This window comes from Polistes canadensis, unplaced genomic scaffold (assembly GCF_001313835.1).
Source record: "Polistes canadensis isolate GaletaPanama2010 unplaced genomic scaffold, ASM131383v1 scaffold_85, whole genome shotgun sequence".
NCBI lineage: Eukaryota > Metazoa > Arthropoda > Insecta > Hymenoptera > Vespidae > Polistes > Polistes canadensis.
In genome coordinates, this window is record NW_014569632.1 from 117,717 (window position 1) to 144,797 (window position 27,081).

General features: G+C 32.2%; 2 protein-coding genes across 16 annotated transcripts in view; both read right to left on the reverse strand.

Annotated features, from left to right (window-relative positions):
• The window catches only part of LOC106786845 (WD repeat-containing protein 47), a 55,039-nt gene extending 33,053 nt beyond the window's left edge, over positions 1 to 21,986 (reverse strand). Inside the window, exons 1-4 of one of the 3 annotated variants that reach the window (XM_014748679.1) lie at positions 21,894 to 21,986; positions 3,178 to 3,877; positions 2,499 to 3,105; positions 2,076 to 2,424 (exon numbers count right to left, since the gene is read on the reverse strand). In XM_014748679.1, the coding sequence (XP_014604165.1) occupies positions 2,076 to 2,424; positions 2,499 to 3,105; positions 3,178 to 3,858 (1,637 nt within the window). In that variant the 5' untranslated portion in view covers positions 3,859 to 3,877; positions 21,894 to 21,986. Of the gene's footprint in view, positions 1 to 2,075; positions 2,425 to 2,498; positions 3,106 to 3,177; positions 3,878 to 11,284; positions 11,485 to 21,893 lie in introns of those variants that run through there. The other 2 variants (XM_014748677.1, XM_014748678.1) reach the window with 2 other exon arrangements.
• Positions 21,987 to 22,278: 292 nt separating this feature from the next.
• LOC106786843 (E3 ubiquitin-protein ligase MYCBP2) overlaps positions 22,279 to 27,081 on the reverse strand; it is a 206,605-nt gene continuing 201,802 nt past the window's right edge. For 8 of the 13 annotated variants that reach the window (XM_014748667.1, XM_014748664.1, XM_014748669.1 and 5 more), the window contains 9 exons: positions 26,900 to 27,029; positions 26,417 to 26,823; positions 26,230 to 26,344; positions 25,543 to 26,159; positions 25,075 to 25,446; positions 24,777 to 25,001; positions 23,830 to 24,602; positions 23,361 to 23,728; positions 22,279 to 23,282 (listed from right to left, as the gene is read on the reverse strand). In XM_014748667.1, coding sequence (XP_014604153.1) covers positions 23,167 to 23,282; positions 23,361 to 23,728; positions 23,830 to 24,602; positions 24,777 to 25,001; positions 25,075 to 25,446; positions 25,543 to 26,159; positions 26,230 to 26,344; positions 26,417 to 26,823; positions 26,900 to 27,029 — 3,123 coding nt within the window. In that variant the 3' untranslated portion in view covers positions 22,279 to 23,166. The remainder of the gene's footprint in view (positions 23,283 to 23,360; positions 23,729 to 23,829; positions 24,603 to 24,776; positions 25,002 to 25,074; positions 25,447 to 25,542; positions 26,160 to 26,229; positions 26,345 to 26,416; positions 26,824 to 26,899; positions 27,030 to 27,081) is intronic. The other 5 variants (XM_014748676.1, XM_014748675.1, XM_014748668.1 and 2 more) reach the window with 1 other exon arrangement.

Below are 27,081 nucleotides of genomic sequence, written 5' to 3' on the forward strand. Positions count from 1 at the left end.
TGCAAAGATGCACAACTTACAGCAGTGCATTCTTTGCTATTTAAGAACCTTTGCAGATTGATTTATAACTCAATATGGTATTCTACGCCTAGACAAAAGAGTGTACTTTAATTTAAAATAAGAGTCATTAAAATTTATTCACTTTTAGTCTAAAAAATATTTACCAAAACTTTTCAAAGAAATAGCAAAGATGCACAATTTACAGCATTGCATTCTCTGACATTTTATGAAGTTTACATGCTAAATTTATAACTCAATATGGTATTCTACGCCTAGACAAAAGAGTGCACTTTAATTTAATATAAAAATCATTAAAATCTGCTTGCTATAAGTATACAAAATTTCTTTTAACCTTTTTTTTATTGCAATGTATAGTCAATCAAAAGCAGAAATACTTTTGTTAAAAGTATTTTTTATTAGGTTATCCCAAGTACTTGAAAAATCGCGACTAGAGTTATATGGGACACCCTGTATATATATATTTGTAAATGCAATTTAAAGCAATTCTTTGGTACAGAGAAAGCCACTTTATTTACATTGATCTTCTCGTCTTTGACGTGAACGAGCATCAAGTGAAATTCAATCCAAGAGAAACTTATATATCATATATTTTCCATGGAATTTTTATTTATACGAGTAACTAACAAATGTAACCAGTAGATCGATCATTGCTATTCTAAATGTAACCGTGAATTTCGACGAGATGAAAAGTAAATTAAGAAAAAAGAGAAATTAGACAGGAAAGCGAAATCAAATTTACGAAGGAATAACTTTCCAAAATCTGTGCTCCGTTAGTCGACATAATAAGAGTCAATCAATGATAATATATTACCACCTTATATATTTTTATGTGTGTGTATATTTTTAAAAAATATTTATAAGTAAGAAAAAGATAAACAAACAAAAAACACGACAAGTATTTGAAAAATGTCACCTGATGATCGCATGTACCTATCAACGCAGTCACTTCGCATGAACGATAAAATGGTACCCCATAAATATGTACGACAAAGGTAGCTAGCAAGCTAACTAGTTTGTTATGGGAGTGAATCACCGGGTGGAGAATCAGAGACGAACAAAACCATACATACGGTCACGATTTCGCCCGTGACTGTGGTTGTTTCATGCATCCGGTATCCGGCCTCGAAACAATGTCCATCGTGTCAATGAACCATACTCAAATTCCACTTTCGTTTTAAATCGAATCGGACTATCCATGGTATCGAGGTCGACCTTATTATCGTCATGGGAATGTCCCTGATAAATCTAAACCTTTTTATTTGTCTCGTAATACTTATTTCATCAAATACAATTTAATTAAACAATGTTTAAGTATCATGGGAAATAGGAATTACTGAAGTAAACTCGTTATGATTGACAATTGACCGGATATTCTTTTCTAGGATCGTGTGAACAAAAAATTGATAAAAAATTAAACAAGGTTCGTTCTCGTTTTAACTAGAAGAACAAAATTAAAGTATCGTTGGAATGGCATTGCGGGTCAATGCCAGATAAAATCTGACGGGGAAAAAGAAAGAAAGAAAGAAAAATAAGAAGCATAAGTTTATTAATGATTCTCAATGCTATTTCGAATGGCGCCACATCGGAGTTGTCTAGACCACACGAAAGATTCTATTCTTGGCGCGCGCGCGTGCGTTTAGGGATTCCCGATAATATACCATTTGACGTTCTAATATCGCCATCTGTCGGGGAATGCAATCAACAACTCGGCTTGATTAACTGCAATTTCAAAGCATACGGAGGCGTACTAAACAGAGATAAAATGATACTATTTGTCCTGTTACGTGGATGTTAACCATTCTACGCTAGAGAATGCTTATTTGCTTTGGCGAGAAATCAAACTACAAACCTAATGAAATCACAAGAAGATTCATGTTTGAGCTTTCAAGTGGAAGTATTCGTTCCTTATTAATTTGATCTCGAGGTTATGACCGTTACATAATATCATTTGACTCGTTAACCAACATTTTACGTGAAACGATTATATAAATCTTTAATTATGTATTACTTCAAACTAATAGGAATTATATTTTCATATTAGATTATTAACTCACCCATCAGCTTGCAGTCGTTTTTCTATTATTTGAGGTGGTAACGGAGTCGACAATTGTTTCACCAATTCGTCCCTTTCCCTTTCCTTCTGTTGAATCGTTTCTTGCAACTTTTGTTTTTGTTTCTGATATTCTTTAAATAGATCCCCGTTATAACTTTGTTCAAATTGATCAACTGGCATAGCTCTGGTAGGGATTACCGATGGTTCCGTAATCTTTGCCGCAATACCGGTAGGTTTTTCAGCTAAGGAATCCCTTCTAGAACTCCTGGCTGTTGATGGTGCTGGTGATTCTCTCCCAGAAATTCTTCGTTCCGGTGTTGATGCTGCTGAAGGATCTGCCGCCTTAATTCCTTAAAAGTTAATCAAATAATTGTATAATTAATCATCAAAACGTTTCGATTATCCTATGATTTAAGTGACCAACCTTCAGGACTCTTTGATTGTCCTCTAATCCTAGGTGGTGCTTTAGGATGACTACTAGTAGTAGTAGTAGCAGTCGTTGTAGTTTCTTGTATCGAGGGTAAAAGTTGAAAATCAGCGTAACTGGAACTGAGAAAGACATCACCTTCGTTCTCGAAAAGCCTGTCCACGCTGGTGTTCATTAATTTGTTATTTTTGAAACCGGTTAAGTGGAAGCTGGCAAATGAGGATCTTGACATGAGATTGATATCACCGGTTGATAATGCCATCAAGGCTGCTGATGGTATTGGCATATTTTTAGGACCTGGACCAGCCTCTAAAGCTGGCACCAAACTACGTGACATCATATCTGCTGCTGATCTGGGTCTGGTAAAGGGCATTGCGCTGTGAGGAAAAGTCTTCGGTTTGATCGGAGTTATTAACATGTGCTCGGTCCATGAAGTTTCCAATGATGGCCTTTCGAGACGTTCAACGTCAACGTTTAATGTTCTTTGAGCGAATGGTACAGCGAAAGTTTCTGGCGGTATACTTTGGAGCCAGGATAATAAGCTCAGATCTGAGTCGCTGAACCCGATAGAACCGTCTAACAGTCTGCAGAAACTCATCTCGACCTGTAACCATGAGAAATAATGATCTTGTCCTATATAAAATAACTTTTTTAAATTGAAAACGCATATATTTACCTGTTCGCTTTCCTTCAAACCGGTTGCTTTAGCCTGACAATAATTAACGCATGATTCGTAAAGAATACCCTTGATGATTAATTGAATGAGCCTGTCGTTTTTAGCCGATGTTACCGGATTAACGAGATCGTTTGATTTTCTATCACCCGGTAAGAATTTTTCCACCAATGGGTGTACCTCGCGAAAACATTGCACTCTTGCATTACTCGGATTCCAATCCTTGTATTGTAAATGATCGGTGAGTCGTGGTAATGTTAATAAAAGACAAAAACTACTGTATTCCTCTTTGGTTGGTGCAACTTTTTCCAAATCGCTTAAAACTTTGACCACTTCTTCGACCGCGTTGTCAACGCTACCATTTGTACCGGCTGCTATTAAATTAGCTTCCGATTTGATGCACAACAATTCGACGTATTTGTGTCTTAATATGGAATAAGTAAATTTTCTCATGTCAAAATCCGGTAGTGCTTCCAGTGGCTGAATGAATTCCAACACATCGTCCCATTGTCCGTCAAGGATTAGTTGTCTCAAGAATAATACGTCGTCGCTGTACTGACCATTTATCACGCCTGTCTCCCGTTCCAGAGAAAGCTGCGAGATGTGAAGGTCACGACTGTGGAGGAACTCCAAGATCAGTCTAACCACGTCCTCTTCCCGCAGCGTCAAGTGCGTCGCCGGCATCACGTACCGAATACGCAACCTGAACACAGTTTAGAAAGTTTATAACAGTCTAGTCTTGATCTATATTTCATTGCGAAAACGGATATGTTTCCGTTCAATAAGAAAACGATAAAAGAAAAAGAAAGAAGGACAAACAAAATTGGAAAATCATTTTTCTCTGATATTTTTTTTAATATAATTAACTCGTTTGAAAATTAGGTAAAAAAACACATTATTTTACAGGCGGATTTTTTCGGATAGCAATACGCAAATCAATTTCTTTTTATTTATTTCACAAATTACGAATAAAATTCATTTAGATTTATTTGTTTGAATATTATTATTGTTATGTGGTAACAAAATTTCATGATAATACGACGATAATTTTTCGATAACCCCCATGATTTATGCATCACTGATTTCATACTTCCGTTCGAGATTTAAGCTTAGAACATACACACATGCACACACGATTGCAACAGATTATAATGGAATGTGCAAAAATGCATCCTTCTGCGAGTTCAATGCACTTCGAGGCTACAAACATTTCTGCTGACGTGCCCCGATTAACACGCAAAGTGGGTGACTAGATTCGGATTTTGATCTGTTAACTATTCATCTACCGAACTATTAATCACAAAATTAGGATTCAAATAAATATTTCTATACTCAACTATCAAAAAATTTGTCAATTATCTATTTCTTGTTTTAAATGTATAAGAAAAAGAACATAAAACAAATGAAAACTGTTTTTAAGACAATCATAAAACCCTCTTGCGAATATCTACTTTATATTCCACCTACGATCCTCACGCACACGACGTAGTTTTCGAAGGAAGCAACCAAGCAAGTTCGGGGAAGTTTACGAGCTGGTGAAAAGAACGAAGGGAGTAAGGGCATAAGGAGGAACCCTTATCGACTGTTCGCACATGACGCTAGCTAGCTAGCTAGCTAGCTTTCCTTGCATGCGAACACAACCCTCCTCTCCAAAATCAGAAGGGTTGTAGACAATGGCAAATACTTCGTAGACAGACGGATGAACATAAGCGTTTGGTAGTATGGTTTACACCAAGAAAGAAAAAGTAAGAGAGAGAGAGAGAGAGAGAGTTACATCTATAGACTGCTACTCAAGCAGTTTTTGAACAACGTGTCCACGTTGCAACGAACAACAATGCACAAAGCTTGCAATTACGTTTAACAAATATTTTGTAAATACGTCAGAGAAATTATATTATATTTCTTTTTTCCTACGCACGAATATTTTTCGTTCGAAAAGTAAAAATAAAGACAGGAAAGAAAAAATGTGCAACATATGGGAAATAAATTTCCAACTGTATATCCGTATCTACTTATTTTCGTAATGGTTAACGCAATTCTATCTCTTTCCATGGGTTCAAATTCGAATACGATATTTTTTTCGCATGGAATTTGGTCACGTTACGAACGACAGGATTCTAGAAAAAAAATGTATTACTTGACGTTTAATCAGCGTCAGCGTTAGCATCAGCAAATTCACGAATAAATGAGCACTTGGACTCGCTCGTCTGATCAGTTTCGTTGAAAATTTCGAACGACTATCAAGGAATTATTAAAATGCAGTTTGAAATATTGGTAAGATCATTTTTTTTATGCATTATTTTGGAATAATTTAATTGTTGATTTTCGTACTTTGAGTAACTAATTATATGGTGTGTATTATGTTGCATAATAAATTAATAATTCGTGATTTAATTTTAGATTTGGATTAGTACGTTGAGTTTAACGATTGCCGACGTTATCATTCCACCAGAATATACACGATCTTATTTACAATATCAACCAATTGATAGACAATTTTATTTCGTACCAAATCAATATAGAACATCGGATTATTTTTATTACGGACAACCAACATTTATTCCTATTTATTTAAACGGGCCTCAAGTTAATAATCCAGGAGACAATAATTTATTGGGTTCCCCACAAAATTCGGAAATCGTATCTCGACCAGGATTTCCAAAACACTTGCATGCACTGAAAATAGGCGGTCATAAAATTGTCAAACCTTCTTATATGATTAACAGACTACAGGCAGTTCCTCCACCTTCGGTAAGTGAACCTTTTTTTTAATTATTTAAGTAAATTTCGCGAAAAATAGTTTAATTTAACTAGAAATAGCGTTAAATGCGTGTATAAAGTTTTGGCGTTCGGAGAGGAAGTATACGTCTATTCCATTCAGACAATCCTTCGACGATCCAAAAAATCTGTCGAAAACCAATCCGATTTTGGGAAAACGGGGGAAAGGAATACTGTTCAACCGAACTCGTCCGTAAACGATCAAACTATTACATCGACAGATAACGAAAACCAAAATCCAAATAGTATCGTAATTAAAGGTTAGAATTATTGATCATATTTTATGCATAAAAATTATGCACATTTCGGAACATTTCTCTTTTTTCTATTTTATTTCTACAAATATTTATTTTCTTTAGATAAGGAAAATCAGGTGACAGAAATTAAGAATTATCCAACTACATCCAAAACTTTATTCAATTTAAATCCAGAAAATTTAATCTCATCAAACAATCAGGAAATTCTTAATCCAACAAATCTTCACGATTACAAAACCGAATCAAATTTACCAAATGCGCAAAACATCGATGTTGATAAAGAGGAACCGAGGTTTGAAAATTTCATGAAAAGAACGATTGCAAGGAATTTTATAGATCCGAAATTTTTAACGATAGAACCAATAATAACGCCGAAACCAATGGAATCAAATGTTCAAACGGTAAATCTAACATTCAAATTCAAACTAATTTACAGTCCTTTAAATATCTCATCTAATTCTATTCCTTATATTGTGTAACAGTTAAGTAAACATGATGAAATAGACGATCCAATTACTGGTTCGGTACAAATGGAAAATTCTAATCCATCAGTCAAACCTTTGGCTCAACAAATCTATCCAACATGGTCACCGATTTATAATTATTATCAAGATCCACTACGCAATAATTTAGTTTACCCAGGTGAATTATATCAACCAGGTGTCTATACGGTTTATTACAGTACGGATGGTTCTAACAAAAAATTCATACCAAAAACGGATGCCACCAATCAACAATGGTTGCAACAGCAGCAACAGCAACTTTGTCAAAGTGGTATGAATCAGTTAATAGGTGCAATACCAAGTTCTGGATATACATATTGGCCTCAAAATCAATATAATTATTTATCCAATTACATGTTAGATTATCCAAAGTTATCTCATTATTATCCATTATCGGTATATTCGAATTATTATGCACCCTATGTGCAGAACCCGAAATTATAATGGATTGGAATGAAGTATAACAGCAACAACAAAAACAAGAAAAATAATTAATCGATTTATTTTATATATATATGCATGCATCATTCATATCGCGTTAATAAATTCGCCAAAAATTGTCCTCATCAATATCCGTCCATTTGGTAGTTAGTTATTATGTTAAATACTACACGGTATTATCGTTTCAAATTACCATAATTACTTTGTTAATATATATATATATATAATATTGTTATTAATTGTATGTTCGTTTGTTTATGAATTATTCATTATATCAATAAAATTGTTAAGAACAATCCAAATAATATTATCTTAAAAATATACTAATAATATCAAACGATAGATTTTAAAAAACAATTGTGTGAAAATTTTCGCATTAATCTCAGTAACAGACAAAACGATTTCTCTTTGATTTTAAATTTCAAATAGTGGAATGAAGCAAAGGAAAATTCAATTTCGAATAATTTCCTGGTAACGTTAATTGATTCGAGACGAGGGAGGTGACATCGATTAAGCAAAAAGTCTGTCTGTGTTTGTGCGTGTCTGTGTGTTATTGGTAACAAGAAGAAAATGAACGTAAATGGCATGTGTACGAGCAATTTCAGGTTTCCGATTAAAGACTAGCGAGATCGATAAAAGAAAAGAAAAAGAGAATGTGATATTATATTTTTAAGTGCAAAAATATATATATATAAAAAAGGGGTGAGAAGGAAGTAAAAATAAACAGAAAAAAATGCAATTTTAAAATTTAAGCTCAACGTAAAAATTATAACGGGTCAATTACTTGCTGGTCCTTACTCTTTGCAATGAGCGAGACCGCTAAACTTTAATAAGCCATTAATTAACAACAGCTATGAGAGGGGGGGGGGGAAAGGCAATATTATCAGCGACCAACTTTTCGGCTGGCATGAAACGCATGAAAAATCCTTCGTTTATAATTTCCGCGAATTTACTCGTCCCGTTATCACGATCCAAGCCGTTTTATTTTGTTCTTTCTTTCTTTCTCTTATATGACAATAGATAAATCTTTAATATACTAACAAATAACAATCGTAAATATTCTAATCTTTAATAATTTCATGTATAATATACCTGTTAAAAAAATAAAATGTTAATCGTAATTCAAGTAATTAATTTTCCTTTATAATTTGTGCAAGATGTTAAAAAATTTATTATTTCTAATATTTTGTTGTGTAATAAATAATTTTCTCTTTCCGGTATATATTTAAAAATTAAAAAATATGAAAAATCAATTTGAAAAAAACAGATAGAAACAAATTATTAAAACTACTAATATACCAAAGCTCGTTAAAATTCGTGAGGGTACAACCGTAAGGTCTCCTTGTAAGTATCATATATTTTCCATTCAAATTTAATAATTTACGAATGCAATTTTCAAAAAATATCAACTAACGAATGAATTTTTGATTAATTAATACATTGAAATACATTGTTCGTAATTATGAGAAAATAAAATTATGCAATAACATCATAATTTTAACTTTTACTACAACTCGTAATTATAATCTTTCACTTTGTTACGCTTGTAAATATATTAAATGTAATATTAATAAACGTTGAATTCATTATTATACGAGATAGAAAACAAACGCAAAGTGGAAACAAGTTTCTAAGATAATATTAGAGAGGCGGATCGTTGATCTTAAAAAATATAATACTTATGGGGAACATGTTTTAAATGTAGTAGTTGATATTATCGTCCTATAGTTCAAAGCTTTTCGAATTTCTTTTTCTATCTTTCCTTTTTTTTTTCAAACTACCAACATTACATTGCTTTTATTCGCAATGAATTCGTCTAAAGGAGCCATTACCTGTACAGTAATAGAGGTATTCAAGCTGGCTTACCTTTGACTCAAACAAGACCTATACATCGACTAGTTTACACAAGAAGATGGCTACCATTGAAAACTTCGTTTTTTTTTTCATTTTCTTGTCTTTATCTTTTCTCTTCTATTCCTATCTTTTTTCTTATTATTCTTTTCCTTTAGCCGCTTTTTACCCCATAGAATTTTCCCGACACAAATTCCCGATAGACAACTATGAGAAATCACTAGATCGAAATCGTCTTACTAGTTTTAAAATGAAAACAAACAAACTTGCTTGGCATAGCATATTTCTGACGTCCAAGATTTTTATCCGAAAAAAAGTCAAGAATATTTGTTTAAATTATAATATACTTTCGAATAAATAATAAAAAAGAGAGAAAAGTAGCGTATAATTAATCGATGATAAAATTCAATTATCGTTATAGAAATAATTCGTTTAATTTACGTATATAATTTTTCTATGTAAATTAATTTTACACATACATATTTATATTTATATAAAATAATATATAAAATATAAAATAATATAATTATTTATGTAAATATATAAAATGAAATAACTATTGTTAAATTAAATAGAAAATATAATAAAGGAATAGTTAACGACCCCTCTTTAATAAATCCTCTAGGGCAAGTGACCCTTTTAAGTTACTCCCCCACTAAGCAATTCCGATTATTTCATTATCTCAGTTATTAAATTTCCGTTAATTATATTTTATTCCACCTTACGCCGGTTATATAATAATTTCAGGAATATTTTACTTTCTTAATATTTTCTCCAACTTCATTCGTTTTCCATAAGAGGATTCTACTTTTTTTTTTTTTTTCTAGACAATGTAAGTTAAAGTTAGACTCGAGAAATAGAGAAAGAGAGAGATGAAAATATAAGAAAGTAAGTAAGAAGGAAAGAAATCATTTTAATTATCATTTTAATCTGCAATTCGAGTCGTCGAGGTTATTACTATTTAACTGCTAGTGTCTCACTCTCTTTCTCTCTCTCTTTTTCTGTGCTTATTACTTTCTTCATAACGTAATGTCACTAGTGAAGGAAAGGGAAAAGGAAAAGGTAGAGAAAAAAAAAAATCAGAGGAGTAGATTAAAGGCTGATTAAGCACGTCGGTGTATTTCTCATCCCTCCGGTGTTCACCCTGCTACTATTTTTCTTTCATTTGCATGATCTTTCGCGTTCCATTACCTTGACGACAATTCTGAATTCTACCTTATAGTATTGTAATGTTTAAATAATTGAAATGGTCTAATAATGAAGAAACATTTACATTAACATTTCCCATTCGAAATAAACGAAACTGATCGATTAATGTATCGATCTAATTAACAAAACCATAAATAATACGTTGCTGAAAAAAAATAAAAAATACACAGAGACACACACACATACAACAATCGTGTAATAATATTTAAATAATGATATTTGACTTTTAGCGTTTAAAAAAGCGTTTTAAGTTGTTCATTGTAAAATGTGTTCGTTAAAAAAACAATCTAATCATAAAAATTTCGTTAGAATGAAATATTACCTAAGCGCACATTTTTTTTTTTATCTCTACGACCATTAGACAAAATTGATTTGCCATTTCTTCGTTAAGTATAAAATCTTATTATACTTATCTTCTTTTTTTATTTTTAATTTACTTATATTTTATCATCGTAAAATACAGAAAAGTCAATAAATATCTAAAGAACCACTTAATACTTTCGTGGAATGCGAATGTATAATGACGAATTTGAAAGAGACGATAGATAAGAACTAATATTTTGTTTTTTTTCTTTTCTGCGGTATCAGCTTAAGCGATAAGAGAAATACTTCGTCGAACACGTTCAAGGTGGTCGTACCCGTTTTCAAATGGAATAGCAATCGTTCAGACTTTTAAACAGAAACGTAGTCGGATCAAATGATTCATGCGTTCAAATATCAGAGCTTGACTCATTTAGTCGGCTTTGAAAAATAATCCTTGGTAAAAATTCAAACGTTATTTTATTCACCAATCAAAATTCTTAACAACAATTTGTCGATTGCGAGTTATAGAAAACAAAAAACCAAACTTCTAAATAAATAAATATAAGTATCATAAAAATATACCAATCGTATGATTAATTTCATGCAACTTTCAAATCGTAATTAGAAAGTATCGGACAACGGTATTGGATGAAAGAATCAAAATGAAGAATGCGTATGAAAAATGTGATGAGAATATATGAATACATTCTCTCGATAAATAAATAAATAAAAATTGTATTTAAAAAAATGAATGAATCGATTGTATACTTCTTATCGATGTTGCGTCGACGAGTCGTGAACATTCACGTGACCGATTGATTAAACAAAACACAACGAATAGAAATCAAAATAATGCTATTATTCGGTATAAACCGAAAATCATTTTCACTAATAAACTTGAACAATTCTAAAGTATAAATTGAAATAAGAACGGAAACACGTGGTCTGAAAGTTGACGTACGTTCGACGTCACGCGGCGTACTGCCTCCTGCCGATAGGAAAACGTCTACGGTTCATCGTTTGCGACGACGCCGTTTAAAAGCGACGCCGAAAACCGACGACATAACGAAAGACAGAAAAAGAGAATGAAATGGGGATGCGAAAAACCCCAATATTAGAGTACAGACACCTCTCACGCACGCGTACTTCTTCGTTTTCTTCTTTTACTGCTATGGACGCATATATGCGCCCAGCAAAAATCATCGGTATGATAACGAAGCTATATACAAAGAAAAACAATCGAGATAAACGTTTTCGTCGAATTTGTGTTGCATGAAAATGATTAAATCCTAAGTACGATAATTCTCCACGATAGTGGCGCTGGTGTTCATAAGTTTAGATTTAAGTACATGTTATTTTATAAATTAACAAATGAAACAAATAGTTATCATTGATTTTTTTGTTTTAATCACAAAGATCTTTAATTTTATTAAGGATTAGGATTCATTTTCTTACAACTCAACAGGTTATATTTGATATTGTTGATTTTGAGGTTAACTGTCTAACTGGCAATTACATTTTACATGCTAATTGAGTTAAAGATGAATTGATTTCATTTAAAATTTTTTTTACAGATATATAGGATGATTTATCGACATTTTTTTTCATGCTACTGTTATTTTTTCTTGACTTTGTGATATCCTAACCAATTATTCTACTTTTTTTCCTAAGTTAAAGGTAGGTTTTTCCATATTTGAAAAATCAGACCATGCGAATCGATGCGCTATCTAGTGGCAATAGAAATCATCCTCTCATTGTGAATATTGTAGCCAGTTTTAACATTTTCCCAAAGGGTTAATTGTTGGACTAACAAAAGAAAATTCATTTTCGAAAAAATATTTTCTTATTTATTCTATTCTTTTCTTTTGATACAATAAGAAAATGTATTTCAATGTGACGTCATTGGTGAACAACTATATCTAGTAGAAACATTCTATACATGTTGTGTATATATTTATATGTATGTCTGTATACGAATGTTTTACGACACAGTTTACACTTTCATTCATGCTTTTAAGCGTCACCACTGGAATCTTAAAACGCTTATAAAGTACTTGGAATCTATCCAAAAGGTGTGACTTAGTTGTTTCTATTTTTATTAGTCTTCTTTTCTTTGTAATCTATTCAGTCAATGAACTTTAATATATTATACAAACAAACGAATGAAACACTAAACATCTGTTTATTCTCGTATCATTATTTTATAAATATGATTCATTTCCATATATAGTATTTATTTGTAAGATAAAAAATAATAATGAATGGTTTATTAATGAGTATACATCGATCAAGTACTCGAGAAATGTTTGATTACTATTTTATCAACTATTTATCGTACGCGTGGGAAAATATATAAATTCATTCTTCTAAACTTTTATCATCGTTCAGATAAAACGTAATCAACGATAAACGGGGAAGAAAAAAATTCGTGCTCGATTTATAATACTAATATTCGATGACACTTGCATTATTCATTATAAACGTTTAAAGAAACATTAATCAAAATGTTTGAAGAAAGATAACTCGGTTTGAAAATCTATTCAGATAAGATGATATACATGACTTTACGATTACTTAGTCTACGAATGTGGATCTTCATGTCTTATTCATATCATTCGAAAAAGAACGTAGTAGCGAAATGTGAAGGAATAAAATTTCTGAATGATCCCTGTGAATAATTTTACGATCTAGGATGGCACATCTTACACGACCTCTCGTGTGATTTATTATTCATCGAAAAAAATGTAAAAGAACAAGAAGAAAGAAAGAAAGTAAGAAAAGATTTAATGTATAAATCATTGTTCGAATGAAGAAGTTAATTACGATAATAGTTATTATCCTAAGTTTAATTAAATCTTTTATACGAGTAGAATAATCCATCGGATGTGAGTGAATATAAATGTTGAACGAACAATTACATAAGAGTGACGTTAACAAAGATTAATCATTTGCATGAAATGGGAAATATTTCTAGTGCAATAATTAATAGAATAATATTTTTAAATTGAAGCATTCGATTATTAATTATAATTAAAATTTCGAATAAAATTTCATTACGAAATACTAGTAAATATTTATACACGTAAATACATAAGTAACAAATGAACTAACGTGTCGAGGATGAATGTTCATACTAACGATCCCGCATGCCGAGAAACGCATGCTATTCGACATAACACATTACCTTGTTTCCCTTGGTAACGGTCCTTTCAAACAAGATTTACAGAATTCTCGCGAAGGGACCACTCAAACAAAATTCTTTAACTAAAAGCCCTAAAAGAAAAAATGACAAAAAAAAATTACCTTTGCTTTTTAATAACCTTCTGCGATACGAATTAATTTTACAAAATTTTTCTTTTTGACTCATTAACGTGTTTCAAAAATTATCCTCGAAATTAGTCAAAGGTTAAAGAAATGAAAAAAAAAGGTTTCTTCGTAGGTTCAAACGATGGTGCCACGTTTTATAAAGTATTCAAAAAATTTGGAAGGGATAAGAGACCGGTCTTAACCTTTCCTTGACCCTTCTGTGCACGATTACGTTCATCGTTCAGCCTTCCAGGCAAAATAGACTTCCGCGTAAGAAACATATCGCTTTGCTTGCACGTGCATTCAGTATTCAAGTCTAGTAAGTTTTTTTTTTTTCTTTTTTATTGTCGATAGAGTAATGAGAAACAATCTCGAATAGTGATTCTCACGATTTCTATACCTTTGATAATGTAATATCGAGATACAACTGTAAAGATATTTAACGTAGGGATGAACATTTTATTTAATAAATTTCCTATGATTCCAAATCAAATAATATAAAATAATAATAATTTATGAATGACAAGAAATATTACAGGTGCCTCAATTACGAATGAAATTTCAGTCAACCCAGCCAAATAAAATGTTAATCATAATTCAAGTAATCAAATTTTCCTTTATAATTTGTGCAAGTTGTCGACAAAATGTATTGTTTTAAATGTTTTTAGGATAACTATCACTCTGAAGACTGCATTTAATAAATATTAACACATTGCGTAGGGCGCGCTTCTCAAAAACCCGCACATTTCCGAACGCTGTAGCAGCAGCATGCTTGGCGAGCAATCTAAAGCGGATACATACAATTCTAATTTTTTATTGGCCGAACAAACTTTACATTGTTTGGTTGGGAACTTCTTCTTGCCTGTACTTTTGTTATTTGGTTGCAGTATATATGCAACAATCTTATTTGCAGTTGCTTGTTTACGTTGACGATTGATTCGAAATAAAACATGAGAACAAGATATCTGGTGACCCGTACGCAACGTTGAGTGCATAAAAATGAGATATCTCGTGTGACCCGTAAACGCAATGTGTTAATAAATGTACAATAAATATGTTAAAACTCATGGATGGAAATAAAATTATTAACAAAGTTTCCCCCCATGAAGGATCGAACACAAAACTTCCAGCACGTGAAGCGAGCACGCTACTACATAAGCTAGCACGACACTTCATGATCAGTCGCATTTTAGATTATATAAACACATGTATACAACCAAAATCAAAACTTTAAAAGCATTTTAAAAGTAAGGTCTACTTGAAGTGGGTTAAGAAGGAAGAGGAAAGAAAAATGGACTTTGTTGAAGAAACTTTAAAATAATAAAAAGGAAGAAAGGTAAGAAGACAAGCACGACGCGTTTCTTGGAGCAATGTTCGTTCCGCGCTGTCTGCTCCCCTTAATTGAGCGTGCACCTTTTCAGCTACCACCATAAACTTCTACTCCTTCTCCTTCTATTCCTTCACTTCTTCTCTTCTAATCTTCTCCTGCATTTTTCTCTCGTCCTCTTCGTTCCTAATACATTTTCCTTCTCATCCTTTCTATCATTTTTTCGGTTACATCATTGGGACAATATTTTCGCTTTAATTAAACAACTTTTTTCTTATTTCCATTTAAAATCTATATATTTATACGTAAATAAATGATTATGTATTTGTAATTATATAAATACAATATTTTTCAATTGCATTATTTAATTAAATGTTTTTTCAATCCTTGATAAATGTATATTTACGGGGTGTCCCATATAACTCTAGTCAAATTAAATGCTTTTATAAATATATGAAAAATAATATTTTATACCATAAAAAATATTGATATAAAAATAATATTTTTGTAGATATCTATCCTGTGAATTTTCTTTATTCATAGAATTCATGGAATTTGCAATGAATAATAATCGAATTGACTATGTTTAGAAATGGTTCACATAGATCTATCATTCATCTTACTAACGTTGTATAATAAAAGTCATCTGTCGCGATGATGCGTCATATTTGTATCTCGAAATGCTTGAGAATTTAAAGGAGAATCATATAAAACGGGAACACGTTCGATAAAATAGTTCAAACCTTTTCAATTCCACACACACACACAGTCACACATTTACTAAAAAAAAATGTATATACGTATGCGTATCACGCGTGAATTCGATAAGAAAATTTCGCGAGTATCATTTTAAAGTATGTCAATATACAAATGTAGTCTAAACGCGATTTTATTTTCGCTTTACCGAATAACAAAATGAACAAGAAAACAGAAAAAAAGAAGAAACCGAAAAAAGAAGAAACAAAAGGATTTATAACCATTTGAAACAAGGCCAAATCCGTGACCGAGGTTCGCGTTTACGATGAAAATCGTGACCACAAAAGTGGGATCCCCATAAAGAATTGAGAATAAACTTTCGATCGAGAGTATCGTGATACTAGGAATAAGAGAAGACGCACCTCGAGTGTGTGTTTGAAAAGTTTTTTTATCGACAACGAAGAAGAAGAAGAAGAAGAAAGGCAGAGACAGAAAAGAAAAAAAAGAGATAGGTAAGATTTCACTGACCTAAAAAAGTATCAACGCACTCGTTTGTATAATATCTATTCGGAAATATAATATTGAATATCTACAAATGTAAGAAATAAAATATTATTAACAATTTGAATGAACACAAAAAAAGAAAAAGAAACAAAGTATAACAAACATAATCTCGTTTTCGTACCTTCCCAAAGTATCCTTCGAAAAATCTTCAATTACTGTAACGGCCGATGACGTCACGACGACCATGGTGGAAAAAACAGTATCCCATATCTCGAGGAAGTAAACGTGTTGACGAATTCAAAAGAAAGATTTCTATTTTATTCAACGAAACAACGAATTTTACTTAAAACACTAATTAATACATCGTAATAATGTTAACAAATACGAGATGATTTATTATACACGTGCGGACAAGTTGAAACGGGCCTGTGAATCATTGAGAAATGACCTCTGGCACTTTTTAACATTCATGAATTCCTCGATGTTAACCCTAGGTCAGTTACAAACCATCAGTCCGTATCGTTCCTCCCAGTAATCGCGAATAATTCCTAAGTTTATGAACATGACTTCATACGTAATGAAACCTTTAGTATATTATCGAACGATTTTCCGATAAAAAACAAATCTGGTCACAAATATAATTCTTTCAATTATTTTTCTTCTTTATATTTCCTCGTTCACGATCGTATAAAAGAAAAAAAACATTTCGAAAAAAACAGCAACACTTTATACGATTAATTGCATGAAATTAGCATAAAAATGCCGAATTAATTGTGATTTCGCGTATAATTTCTCATTAAGAGATGTAATAAAAAATATTATAACGATTGGAGTATATGTAATATCCAAAAACACATACACACACACACACACACACAAACACACACAGATTTTAATCGAATTAATTAAACAACACTGATTGAACGAGTACAACGTAATTTTGGTGTCGATCTTGTTTCTTGGTGTTTCTTTATTTTCGACAAATTTTTCGGATTAAAAAGTAACAGCAATTCCTGTTGGTGTCGAGGATAAGAAGCAAAAGATCCGACTGAAGAAGCAACGAGTGCTCGCTCGTATTCGACCAAGGCACATTCACCTTGGCTTAGCCACGCACCTGCGTATACGTGCACAACTGATTCTGTGTGTTTGTAGAAGTTTCTTCTTCAACGGAGTGGGACCGTTCGTAATTCGTTCGAGAAAGAGAAAGAAAGAAAGAAAGAAAGAGAGAAGATGCTCAAACGAGCACAACTCCTGTCCACGAGAACGTCCTGCAACTTACTATCATCACTAACACTCGCATACTCTACAAATGCTTTTACCCTTCGAGCAGGGTACCACCATAAGCAACGTATGCAAGAGTTTCTACAAGGTAACCTTGATCTTGAATCTCCCATAACGATGATTCGATGAATTTGTTCTAACTTTTGTTTCTGTTTTATTTTATTTCCATTCTTTCCCATCTAATCGATACGAATGATTACGAATAATCGAATAAAAAAAATGTTATTGTTAAATATAATTTAACGTGAAATTAGGATCGTAATTAAATTTGATTTCAAGTCAATTGAATATATCTTTCATTCGTGTGTGTTTCTTTTTTCTCTTTTTTCTGTATTGTCCTATGAATTAACCGAAAAAGTTGGAAAGTTAATTCGGTACTTAAACAAGAGTGGTAAGAGTAATCAAAAGGTCGTTAATCTCGGTAATGAGAACGCGTTCGTTGACGGGCCTTTAAATGCAATTACAATATGTTAGGTATAGTCACACTCTGAATAATATGAAGCTTACTGTTCATTCATTGTCTATCTTACCCAGCCGCGAGTATGATAATTTAGCACATTTGCGAGGGTAAAATAAGTTGCATCGAGAAACGAAAAAGAAAAATAGACAGAAATGGGAGAGTAAAAAGAAAAAAGAAACACACAAAATGAGGATTTTTAACGATCCTTGAAACCTTAATAAGTAAATCAATTATATTTTATTTTTCAAATTCATTTTTATTCGTATTAAATAACAAACAATGGATCCTTAAAGTGTACTCGTTCTTTTGAATGAACGATTAGTCGAATTAAATAACGACCGAAATTTATTCTCGTCTCTCGATCGTTTTATTTTCTAATTAATTGAATAATCTTGAAGAAAAGAAAAAAAAAGGAAACAAAAGGAGAGGAAGAAGACAAAACAGATTACCAGAGGTAGGTTTTAATGAGGTTAAAATAAAAATTACACAGAGATGGGATACATTTGTACGATGGTGAATGATGGTGGTATTACTTTCGATCCTCGAAAAACGATAACATCTCGATTAAAGGTGTATGTGTGTGTGTGTATGTGTGTTTTCGTACCAGGCACGCGTTACTCGACTCAGTCCATTGATCGTTCGAACAATTCTTCTTGTTTTTTTGTAAAAACGGCAACATGAAAAGCTTTCTTCCTTCCTTGCTTGTTTGCTACTATGTTGTTGCTTCTAAATACACGAGGAAACATATTTACAGGTATATAAGGTACTAATTAATAAAGTATCATTGAAATTCCGATCGATAAGATATTTTTCTTTGAAAAGTGTGATCTTTCGAAATAGATAATAACCGAAAATTGTACTCATCTGTCTAATTAACGATCCAAATCCATCAGCTAGATTTTTTGTTTCAACTTCGTGAAAAATCAAAAACACACACGCACACGGTACCGTATAACGAATGGAAGAAAAAGCGAAAAAAAAAAAAAGGTAAGGAAGAAGAGCATTTTCAAAGCATGTGAACTTTTCAATTCGAGCTTATTTGTGCGCTTGTATTTGAATAAAAGGGAGGAGAAAAAAAAAGAAAGAAGCAAACAAGCAAGCAAGCAAGCAAGCAAATTCCTATAGACTTCTCGTCATTAATTAGCAGTGGATGTTGATCCAACGTAGATCTCAAAGAGACTAAAACAAGAATTGAGTGAGAACATCTTTCTCTTTCTTTATCGTCTAGACAAGTTTGTATATATATATGTTGTACGTGCGTGCCACATGCCAACGATGACGAAGACCTAGAATCCACAACGGCAATCGTATTAACATAAAATCCTAATTAAACGAATCTGATCCAGCTCTGAAGAAAATAATTCGAATAATTTCCGACAATTTTGCAACTGCTATCAAATCAGTCTGGCATAACATACTACCATCGTTATTTTACTCGATGTTATGCTACAAAGATTTTAGGCTAACGTTAGTTAGCAAACGTTCCACGAAATATCGAACGTGTCTTCCGATTTCAACGAGCAACAATACATCCGTCACATGTACGTGAGTTTGATTCATCCTATGTACTTATAAGTACACATGATTTCATGATTTCAAATCGATCCTTATATTTCATATTTTGTTCACGCGATATATATATTAAATATCATTTATTACAATCAATTATATTACAGAGTCATCTAAACAAATATGATTAAACTATGAAGGGCTTTTAAATTAACAGACAAATCATGGTCGTCGACCAGTGAACATATGTTCAATGCAACGTCAGTATAGTTATAAGAAAAAATAACGGTACGAACGGTGTCCAAACTGGTTTCCAAAGTATATCCCTTAATGATATTTAATTTGATCTTTTTAATTGCAAATGTAATACTTTACGTGTTAATTAGTCACGGTTATCATATAAATGTTTGAAAATCAATATAAATTATTATTATATTATAGTTAAAATATATTTAATAGATTAATAAAGAAAATGTATCAGAGTATTTTTATTAATTCATATCGAAATAAATAACACTGTATTATTATTTTTATTGGCAAATATTTGATGTTTTTTATAGTTTAATCAAAATATAACTCTAGGCGTAATACCTATCGGTTTTTATTGGAAACTGTGTTATTGCATTAAATTTAAATAAAGAAACAAAAATTGTATATTTTCTAGATGAATAAAATATTGCTTTTTAATGAAAACATGTTTCGTATTTTATATACCTAAAAATATAACGGTATCAGTATCCAATGAAATATACATTCCAATAAAATTTATGGTATTGTATGGCTAAATAATTAAAACACACGTTTCAAAGAATTTTTTAATAATTTTAAATTACTTTTCTTCTCTCATATTTTATAATAAATAAAATTTTAACGATACTTACTGGCCAATCGACAATAAAAAAAAAAAAAACCACAAGAATTTTAATTTAATTCGTTTAATTAATTAACATTACTTATATATTATTATTATTTTCGTATTTTTTCTAGTGTCATATGTAGAATTATGCATTTTTCTCGTCTTGACAACGCGTGAGATGCAACAACGAGTATAATGCACGTTTCTGCCGCGTGCTACGCACGTGTGTGAAACCAGTTTCACGTGAAATCCCTTAAACGAACTAACGATATGTTTTTCCCATAAGGAAAACATCGAATTTTCAGACCGAAAGGTTGGCATCGCGACCTTTTTAACACAAAAATGCAAAGCCAATGCAATCAACACGTGCGCGCATGGTCCTTCCTTCACTTTGTACCTTTTTTTTTCTTTCCCTCACCTTCTTTTTTTCTTTTTTTTAACTTCACCCTTATCTTTACTGACATAAATACATTTTTTATAAAACGATGTACCTATGCATATAATATTCCGTTAACGTAATACATTTTTATGCACAATCCTTGATGAAAAACTTCAAAAAGTTATATTCTTTAGAAAATAATCGTATTAAATTATTAATAAATAACAGAAAAATATAAATGAAAGGATTTGTAATCGAGTATCGAAACTGGTCGTTGTCACAGCTGTCAAATCATTTGAATAACTATAAAAGAAATCAATCTTAATAACTTATTGTTAAATCTAATTACAAAACTTGATTGAATTGTATGAAAATAATGTAATAAATTCTTGAATCATAACATATATTAGAGTCACTCGTAATCCTACGAATCAAAATTGTTTAGTCGTCGAAGTAAGGTTAAACTAATACTCATACAAATAGATATTGAAACATATATATATAGATATTTCTAAAGTAGAAAAATATATAATCTAGAGACCTAATAAGATAAGTATAATTTTCTAAAAATTGTTGTTAATAATCTCGATGAAAAATAAAATTATATTTAACAAATACTATCGGTAGACGACATTGTGTTAAAATCAGACAAGATACTTAAGTAAATGAGTTATGTGCATAAATCGAATACTTAAAGTTTTAAAGGAATCTTTGACTGAAAAATTACGTAGAGTCAAAGTAGAATAATGTTATTTGGCTTGATCAAGCTTGAGGTCGAGTTGTAATTGGGTGCAATTCGTGGTAAAAATAAACATAGCTCTAGTTGACAGGAGTTCTGTTATAACAGGGTGGCACGGAACGTGCGTAGGAGATGATGATCGTTCTCATCAGGGCTTACAAGTAAAGAGAGACATCCATCCAAACTGGATGGATGGAGTACGTTACAAACGAATCAAGTATTTCCCGCCAATCGATCACTCCCATCCGATTACGTATTACTCGTACGGCTTTAGAATTATATAACTATTGTTGGACGAGTCGTAAATAAAGGCTACTTACCGCTGATCGAGGCGAAAAACGTCAGAATCGGCGCGCACACACAAACACACGCGTTACACCTAGCACGTCTTACGGCAGACTACCGTTCAGTGGCGCTACTTTAACTCAGCCATATTGGATCGATCCTGACTGAATAAAATTGCCGCTAAATTTAAAAAGGTTACCGAAAAAGTGATACACATTTAATGGATTATTTTTCATTCACTCGATCGTTTAATTCATCTTTTGTTTTTTTTTTTTTCATATTTTTACTGTTTGCTTGTTTTAAATTATAACATAATACGACGCGAGTTTTGCGTAAGACGATTCACTTTTTTTTTCTTTTAATATATATATATATTATAATAATTTTCTTTATAATATAGAACGCATGCAACATAAATAGCTACAATTTTAAAATTATTTTAATTTAATAAGAACACATTAAGAGATACGAGGTTGTTTTTATGTAAAATATAGAAAAAAAAAAATTAAAGCAGGAACATAAAATTCTTGAACGCAAGAATATTTCGAGAGTATTTACGATATTGCGAGTTTTTCTTCTTTATATATTATTATACGTAAATATGTTATAGCGTTTTATACGGTGAATGATTCTTAAAATATACAGTTAATTATCCATCATTTATTTAAGATTATCATGTTACGATAATCAATTAGCTCTTGAATATGTTTGAAAGTTAAATTATATTATTTTAAACGTTTATCTTAGAACACTTTACGAAAATTGATTACACTCCGTGTGCCTATGCCAATCCACCTTCTTATTTTATATGGAAGTTTGGTTTTTCGAGCACATTTACTTTCCTTCTCTCTATTTCTCATTTTCCCTTTCTCTCTCTCTCTCGCAATGTTTCTTTCTCAGTTATTCTTTACATATAATTCTTCTAATGTAATTGATAAAAACGGCTTATGCGATTCTTAACAATGTTATAGATCCGCGCATTATTAGATTTTCACTTACAACAGAATCTATTTAATTAGTTTTTATACGGCATTGTAATTACCGACAATTCCACTTTTATGATAGTTATAAAATCTTGTAAAGAAAGGCTAAGTTACTCCTCGACAAATATTACCGACGTGACAAATAGTCTTTAGTGATATCGTGCGACTTTAAATTCTACAGGACATACATTTATATCAAATGGTGTATTCGCTTGAAGAGCATTATCCATAAATTGATGAAATTTATGAATACCGACAAAGCGTTAACAGCACTTTACCAATATAACTATATATAATTGTGTGCTATTATTATCTTCATGAAAGCTTAAAATGTATGCGCATTGCGGCAAATACCGCAACCCAAAGCGAATTCTTCACCAGTTGGTGGATGTTTAACGTGTAATGGACATTCATCTCCTTCAAGTTGCTTAGTTTTAGGTCCTGCAGCAATGATTCATCGTTTTAATATCAAATAAAGATATAATTAAGTAAAAAGAAATAAATGAAAAATTGGAATACCTGCAGGACATGAAGGCAGCTCACACTTTGGAATGGTGGTGACTCGTTGAAAGTCGTCGTGGCAGGGGTTGCAGAAGTGGGTAGTTCCAAAGCAAAAGAAGACTGCCACTGAGCAACAATATCGACATTTATACTCTAGAAAGTCTGCCCCGTGCTTCGGACACATCTGAGCCCTTGCCACGTCGCTGCACCCTCCGCAAACCAATTCTGTGGGATCAAAAGATTCCCCGCCTAACTGTGCATCGCATCTTGCTTCGCCACCATAATAGGCCTTCTGACACTTGTAACAAACGTAATATGCATATTTTTCCATGGCATATGCTGCCGGATCTTGAAACCGTCCACCTGGTGCAAATGCTGCTTCCATTCTATAGAATAAAAAATTACATGTATAAATAATATCGTATAGAGAATTAAACAAAATATTAGCATATGTGATCTGTGAACAAGAAAAATAAACAATGCATACTTATGCAATCCTTCGTATTCTAATCGCATTAAAGCTTTCCTCTTAACATCATCGTAAAGCTCTTTGATGCTTGCCAATTGTTCATCTAACATCGGATGTATCATTGATACCTTGCAAATAGGACAAAGTGAGAATCCAAATGTTATCCTAGGTCCAACCCATTTTTCCATCAATACGCTTCGGCAACAATGTAAGTGAAACACATGACCACATTGCAATTGTATAGCTGGGGCACAAGATAAAGCTTCGGTGAAACAAATCATACACATGTCATCGGCATCTTGTTTGAGATCACTATCCGCCGAGCATCTGTGCAAACATGGCAAACAAGTTTTTTCATTTCTGACTCCCCCACAAATATGACCACAAGGGTGAACCTTGTTGCATGCGTTTTTGGAATGTTCTTGACAATCGTGATCAGCACAAATATTTCCTATTGCTAATAAACCCGTATTTCCAGTAGTTCCGCAAAATCGACACATGCCAGAAGTAACTCCAACTGGTTTCCTCGGTGAACCATCTCGAAATTCTACCAATGCTTTTAATGTTCTACTATCTGCTAATGCTAGGATCCAAAATAGTTTCGTTCTTCCGCAGCCCTCGTGTAAATCAACACGAATAGCTTCTTCTTCTTCCTTACAGACTTGTCTAATGTGCATCCTTGTTCTCCGATGAAGATGCAAAACTCGATCGCATTCAGCGCATAAATTTCCACATTCGTTACATTGTATGATAGCTGTTGTCTCCCCGTCATCATGATTACTACACGTTGGCTGGTAAAGTTAATAAAATATTTTGATAGTTATAATTACAAAATACATATATATATATGTTAGACATTTGAAAATAATTGTAATCATTATGTGACACTTGTTAGAATTTTTGATTTTCGATACATATCTTAATGAGAAATTGAAAATAAATGAAATAATTTTGAATAGACTAACCCTGGGAGGTTGGGGTTGTCCTTCAGAAGCACTCCATTGTCCAGATGATAATCTTTCCACGTGATCAGAATCTAAAACACATAAGGAAGAAAGAGCCAACCACAATGTTGGAGTTCTCAGACACTCTGTTGGTTCTCGACTTTTTTCACTTAATCTTGTCAAATTTAAAATATTTTCAGCGATAGCTGCTTTAGCTACGGATGCCCATGCATCTGATATCTTTCCCTGTAAAAGGAATGAATTAATATACAATTAATTTAAACATACTTTTATAGAAAATAATTTGAACAATCTTTACAGATGCCATATCCTTTAAAAGTTGAATTATAACTTCGGCTAATTTTCGAGTCATGCATCCCCTTAACCACCATTTTTCACCAACAAAACTTTTCGGATGTATACTAGTCGCCAATGAAGCTGTCTGCAAAGCTTTACCATTATTTTCTTTTCCTTTAATCTTAACTTGTACAGTTAATGCTTTAGCGATACAACTTAAAAATATATCAAGTATTCCAATTGCATTATCGTCGAAATCAGTCGACTGTGTAAGACCATTATTAGCAACAGCTATTATACTGAAATCTGTTGGTGGTAATCGTTCGATACCAACGACAGTAGCTAATATCTCGGGCTTGATTACTGGTAAAATTCTCCGTAAAAGAGACGTCACCTAATAAAAGAACAAACAACAATAAAAAATCCAATAATACTTGAGCCACTTGTAGATTATTATCCGAAAAAAAAGAAAAAAGATACAAATACGTACTTGACGTTGCACCCTGGCAGATCCGGTATGTAATAAACTAAGTAAATCTTTAACCAGACCGTATTGATACGACAAATAATGTTGTCCAACAGAACTGCCACTTAAAGCAAGAACCATAGAAAGCATTTCGAAACAATATGTATCTGCTGTTTTCGGTAAATCACTGTTGTCACTTATTACACTATTGGCAGGTGTAGGAGAACACAACAACAATTCCCATTCTTCTCTCATACGAATTGTTTCTTTTTGTATAGCCAGGACAATATGCTTGCACACCTGTTTTTGTAAATGCGTTAATTTGCTCCTACTGAACAAAATTCCAACCATGTGTTCTCTTAAATCGTTGCTATCTTCTATATCTTCGTTACCACCTTCCGTTTGTTCAGGTTGTTGAGGTTGTTCTCCTTGTATAAGTTTACCAAATACCTGAGACGTGATCAATCGAAATACCTTCAACGTTTCCGTTTCACAATTCTTCTGTTGAATCATTTGCGTGCTTAATTGTTTTCCAATTTTTAATGATTCCCCTTTGACTTCTCCCAAAATTCGAATTTGACGAACACGAAGGGAATTGTCGGGTCCCTTGAATTCCAGCCCAATAACAACGTGACGTGGATCTATAAATCATTTCATTTACAATATATATATTATTCCTTAAAAAATAATGATTAAATTCTAAACTCTTACCAGTGATTGAACAATTTATCCATCCAACTGATCTACTTTCAATTTCAACTGTTCTCAATTTGACCATTTCGTCGACATTAGTTCCTGATTGAAATACCACATTGGATACCTTGTGCTAAAACGATGGTGTAATTTATTGAATGAAATTATTAACACAATGTTATAACAATTGTAACACAAAACTCACTGTTAAATCTCGACAATTATCAATATGAATGTATACTATTCTTGGAAATGAATGAGCAGCGCATACAATAGTTATAGTTTTAGTTTTATGTCGATCGTCATCGCCAGATTCCCAAAATGTTTCAGTTGAGTTGTCAGTCAAACTGCTTATCATGGATTGTCTACTGGATGCTTTGATTTTCACGCCACTTGTTAAATCTTTTAAAACTTCAACGCATCCTGTAATCTGTTGAGAAGACATTGATTGATGACTTTCGTGCATGCTCATTATAACATCTTCCTCTTCTTCAGATCGTGACAAAATTTTACTAATGTTACTAAAAACGTGACTTCTATGAAGAAACATATGATCGGCTGGTGTAAATCTAATCGACCAACATTTAATAGCAGCATGTTGTAACGGTGAACCTGTACAAATTTTGTTATAATATAAAGTACATATATAATAAAAAATACGAACACTTTTGATATTAAAGAAACATACCTGGCGGAGGTAAAAGCATTAAATCAGCAATTGTTTGCAATAAGGTATGAAATGCTGTTGGCAAAGGATTAACAGCTTCACCTGCTATTAATAAATCACCCAAAGGATGTTCACGCGTACCTGCCATATCCTTAAATAACGAAGTACGTTCAGTAAATATTTTATCTTTGAAGTAATTGAAT